The following is a 4,481-nucleotide window of genomic DNA, read 5'->3' on the forward strand; positions in this document are numbered from 1 at the left end:
CCATCAAACCGTAGTATTGGATGGCAATTCAATGCGTATTAAGAGCACAAGACTTCTTGTAAGGTCACACTTAGGTGGCATGCCTACCCGGTCATTTGTGATGTTGGCTCACACACTTACTAGACTCAATAAATATTTCAGTTATTTAGTTAAGTCCTTTCTCTTCTTTTTGATAAGATTACTTACCTAACAATTTTTCTTAGTTTTAACTTCTCATTTAATAAGTTGCTTACGAGTTGACTATCGTTACAATCAAATCCTTTTTTTTTTTCTTTCTTATTTTCTTCCTTATAAAAAAAAAAAAAAAAGCTTATTTTCTTTTACAAAAGGTAAATTATAAATTAAGCTCGTAACGCATAGTGAGAGACCTTCATGCAACAAACTAGTAGCTGCGTTACGGAGCCCCACTCATCATAGTCTTCTTCCTCCTCTTCCTTTCTTTTCCACTCCAGTTTTCTTATATTTTTAGGGTTTGGAGGAAGTAAAGTTCAGAAAGACATGTGTTCTAGAAGAGAAAAATTAGAAACCTTTCACCATCCCATCAAGCTCTCCCTAATCTTGTCTAACATCAAACCCAAGCATGTTAACTTCATAATCCCCCTGATTCTTTGCTCCTTCGTTTCCATCTCCCTCATCTTCTACTTTTACTTCTCTGTACCCCACAAAATTGAGGGCAATTACTCCGTACACCGCAAACCCCTAATTACCGATGAGGAAAAGACGAATATAACCCACATTTTGTTCGGCATCGGAGGCTCAGTAAATTCATGGAAAGACCGGCAGCACTACAGCGAGCTATGGTGGAAACCAAACGTCACCCGCGGGTACGTTTGGCTGGACCAAAAACCCGACCCCAACATGACGTGGCCGGAGACGCTCCCACCGTACAGAGTCTCCGAGGACACGTCACGGTTCAAGTACTCCTGCTTGAACGGTCCCCGGTCCGCAGTTCGGATAGCCAGAATAGTGAAAGAGAGCTTTGAGTTAGGGTTAGAGAAGGTGAGGTGGTTCGTCTTGGGAGACGATGATACGGTGTATTTCACTGAAAACTTAGTTGCAGTGTTAGCGAGATACGATCACAATCAGATGTATTATATAGGCGGGATATCAGAGAGTGTAGACCAAAATGTGGGCCATTCGTACAATATGGCCTACGGCGGCGGAGGATTCGCTATTAGTTACCCCTTGGCGTCTGAGCTCGTCAAGATCTTAGACGGGTGCATCAATCGATATGATCAATTTTACGGCTCAGATATAAGGATCCAAGCTTGCTTGAGTGAGATCGGGGTGCCGCTAACAAAAGAGCCTGGGTTCCACCAATTTGATATACGAGGCAGCCCGCTTGGTTTGCTAGCGGCGCACCCGTTAGCCCCACTAGTGTCTCTCCACCACTTAGACTACGTGCAGTCCATATTTCCGAACCACACCCGGGTTGATTCGGTCAAGAAGCTAATTAGGGTTTCTAAAGTAGACCCGGGTCGGACCTTGCAGCATAACTTTGGTTACGACTTAAGGCGTAACTGGTCCATATCAGTCTCTTGGGGCTACACGGTGCAGTTGTATCCGAAGTTGGTAGCGGCTAAGACGCTAGAAACGGCGTTGCAAACATTTCAGACTTGGAGTTCAAGCATGGGTCCTTTTACTTTTGATACCCGATCCATTATGTTGCAGCCGTGTGAGAGACCGATTATGTATTTGTTGGATCAGGTTGAGCGGGTTGGTGAAGATGAGACCGTAACAACTTATAAGAGGTACAAGAGCGGAGTGGAGATAAATTGTGTTAATTGTGGCTGCAGGCCAGCCTTGGAAATTGAAATTTTCAAGGTCTCAGCTCCAAAGTTGAACCCTGAATTGTGGGACAAGGTGAGGAGATTAAAAATTTTGTCGTTTAATTAGTAGCATGAACAATCTGGGAAACTTTTGTTGTTAGGTATACTCTAAAATTAAGAATATGGACTAAGCTTTGTTTCATATTGGTAATTTTTTTGATAGACTATTATCGATTTATGCGTTGTGTTATGTAATAGTTAACCGCAATTAGTGCCATATATATGTGTAAGAAATTAATTTTGGGTAGCGCCTAACATGTTTGGCAAATGTTTTAATGGGCAGGCACCGCGTAGACAATGTGTTGAGGTCATCAACGGCACAGAAGGAGTTGATAATGTGATACAAGTACAGATAAGAGGCTGCAATCGCTTAGAAAGTGTGACTCCTCCGTAGAAGGTAAAACATGGACATTTAACAACATTTGATATAAGAATAAAGGTAGAATGTAGCCATTTTTTCCCCTGCCAAGTAGCATGGTTTGATTGATCATACTGTACAAATCTGAGAGGGTTCCAATAGAAAGAGAAAATATGCTACAAACTAGTAAAAATTGCTTATGCGATTTTTTTAACTGTATACACCGTATATGTTGAAAGTTCCAAATATGTATACGATAAACAATACTATTTGCATACATGTGAAAATCTATTTACAAACCTGTTTACATTAGGGGAAAAAAAAAAAGGCCCCAAGGTGGGGTTCATCACATTCTGCAAGTTTATAGCAGTGTTGAACTGCTCATTGTCCAAAATCTTCTATGTACGTATGTAGCAGTGTTTTTACTTTGCTGTTACCCAAAAAAAAAAAAAAGGAGGTTGTTTGTGTAAATAAATGACAGATTTAGTGAATATGAGAGAACAAAATATATGAGTAGTTTGAACTTAGAATGATAACATTGAAAATAAATTGAAAAGTATTGCCTTATTTAAGCAAAAAATGCTCTAAACCTTAATTCCTGTACGAATCCAAGTTTCAGAACCATTCATACTCAAACTAATCAATTCAATCATACTCAAACCAATACGCTCTAATACATAAGGAAGTTGTAATTCAATCATGTTAACCTTATGGGGTTTCAGATGGCTCAAATCCTCCTCTCATTGACGGGTGTTCAATCCCAAAGTTCGGTGTACAGAAGAATGGGGTTCATAGTGGTCATGGACTCATGTTCAGCTGGGAATGCAAGACTCGTTTTGCCTTGTAAGGGGAGGATGAAAATTACAAAACACCAAATGAATTGGATTCGTATAAGAATCGGTCGAGCTAACCTTCGAGCATTCATGAGTGCAATTCGATCCCGTCGCTGCTTCTTTGATCCTTGAATTTGAGTTCCTGTAAAACAACTTCGATTTTTTTCAGGTAAGAAGTTCGCCCCTCTTTCCTCGCGGGATAATAGAGGTCGATCCCTATCTCCTTAGCCTTTCCCGAAAATTAAAAGTATGGTAAGAGCAGAGGAGATGAGCGATTCAGAGCTGAAGAGTAGATAAACCAAAAAGGATTGAGCGAGAGGGAAGAGACAGAAGGGCGATGGAAGAAAAAGAAAATAAAAATAAAATTTCAGGAACATGATTTACAAATTTAATCTAAAAAATTGATCAAACCTAGCATTATTTGTAAACATAATAGTCAACTTTTGATAATAAACAAAAAATGACCAAAGAGTCAATAGCGATTAAATTGAAAGCACTGCCAATATGTTATGAAATTTTTTAATGTGTTCAGAATACGGGATGGTATACCATGTGCCACTATACAAGTGGTGAGTTACTTGTGTTAAAAAATTAACAACTTAAAAAATAAAACTTTTTTCCACCCATATAATGACATATGATATACCACACATGTTTCGAACATAATAAAAAATTTCACCAATACGTCAATTAAGAAAGGAGACGTTTAATTATTCGTTAAACTAGCTAGTACCCGCTTGCTATACGTGTTCTCTCACTTTCCAAACCTTCCGATAAATTTCAAATCTTCAACAAATTCCTAGGCATAGACTGAATTCCTTATAATTTCCATTTTCCTGGAAAACCATTTTCTCATGAATAATGTCTTGTAAAAGATAAAAAACCATTGAACAATCACCCTTTTAATTTCTGGAAACTCCTAGCCTCCCCCACAATCAGAGACATTGATGTCTTCTCTCTCACCGTGAAAACAAGCCTTGCTCTTTGCTCCGTCGCTTATCTCTCTCTTATCCTCTACTTCACCTTCTCAAACCACTCTCATAATTTCCCTACACACCCCAACACAGTCACCAACTTTAACCAAAAGGGCGTCTCCGTCCACGATCACGATCACGAAAAGGCAAATATGTCATAAATTTTGTTCGGCATCGGAGGCTCGTAGAGTCGTGGGACAAACACGGATACCACACCGAGCTGTGGTGGAAGACTAATGTCACCCGTGGGTTCGTTTGGCCCAAGGAGCTGAAGTGTTGTACAGGTCCAAATTAGAAGCTGCAATGGATTTGAGAGTGTGACTCCTCCGTAACTGGTGGAAATTTGGAAAAACTGGCTCATTCTCTAATTGGACTTACTGTAATTTGAGAACAGATTCTAACCAGAGAAATAGACAAGCAAGCATGGCTCAATTGATAAGTTGGTCAGTTAAAAATTATGATCTCCTCATTAGGATGGGATGAACAA

General features: G+C 39.6%; 1 protein-coding gene across 1 annotated transcript; it reads left to right on the top strand.

Annotated features, from left to right (window-relative positions):
- The first annotated feature begins 498 nt into the window (after positions 1-498).
- On the top strand, positions 499-2,223 carry LOC137744314 (uncharacterized). The gene is made up of 2 exons (XM_068484154.1): positions 499-1,863; positions 2,113-2,223. Exons 1-2 carry the CDS (start codon positions 499-501, stop codon positions 2,221-2,223), a joined length of 1,476 nt encoding a protein of 491 aa, XP_068340255.1.
- The last annotated feature ends 2,258 nt before the right edge of the window (positions 2,224-4,481 follow it).

This window comes from Pyrus communis, chromosome 9 (genome assembly GCF_963583255.1).
Source record: "Pyrus communis chromosome 9, drPyrComm1.1, whole genome shotgun sequence".
NCBI classification, from domain to species: domain Eukaryota; kingdom Viridiplantae; phylum Streptophyta; class Magnoliopsida; order Rosales; family Rosaceae; genus Pyrus; species Pyrus communis.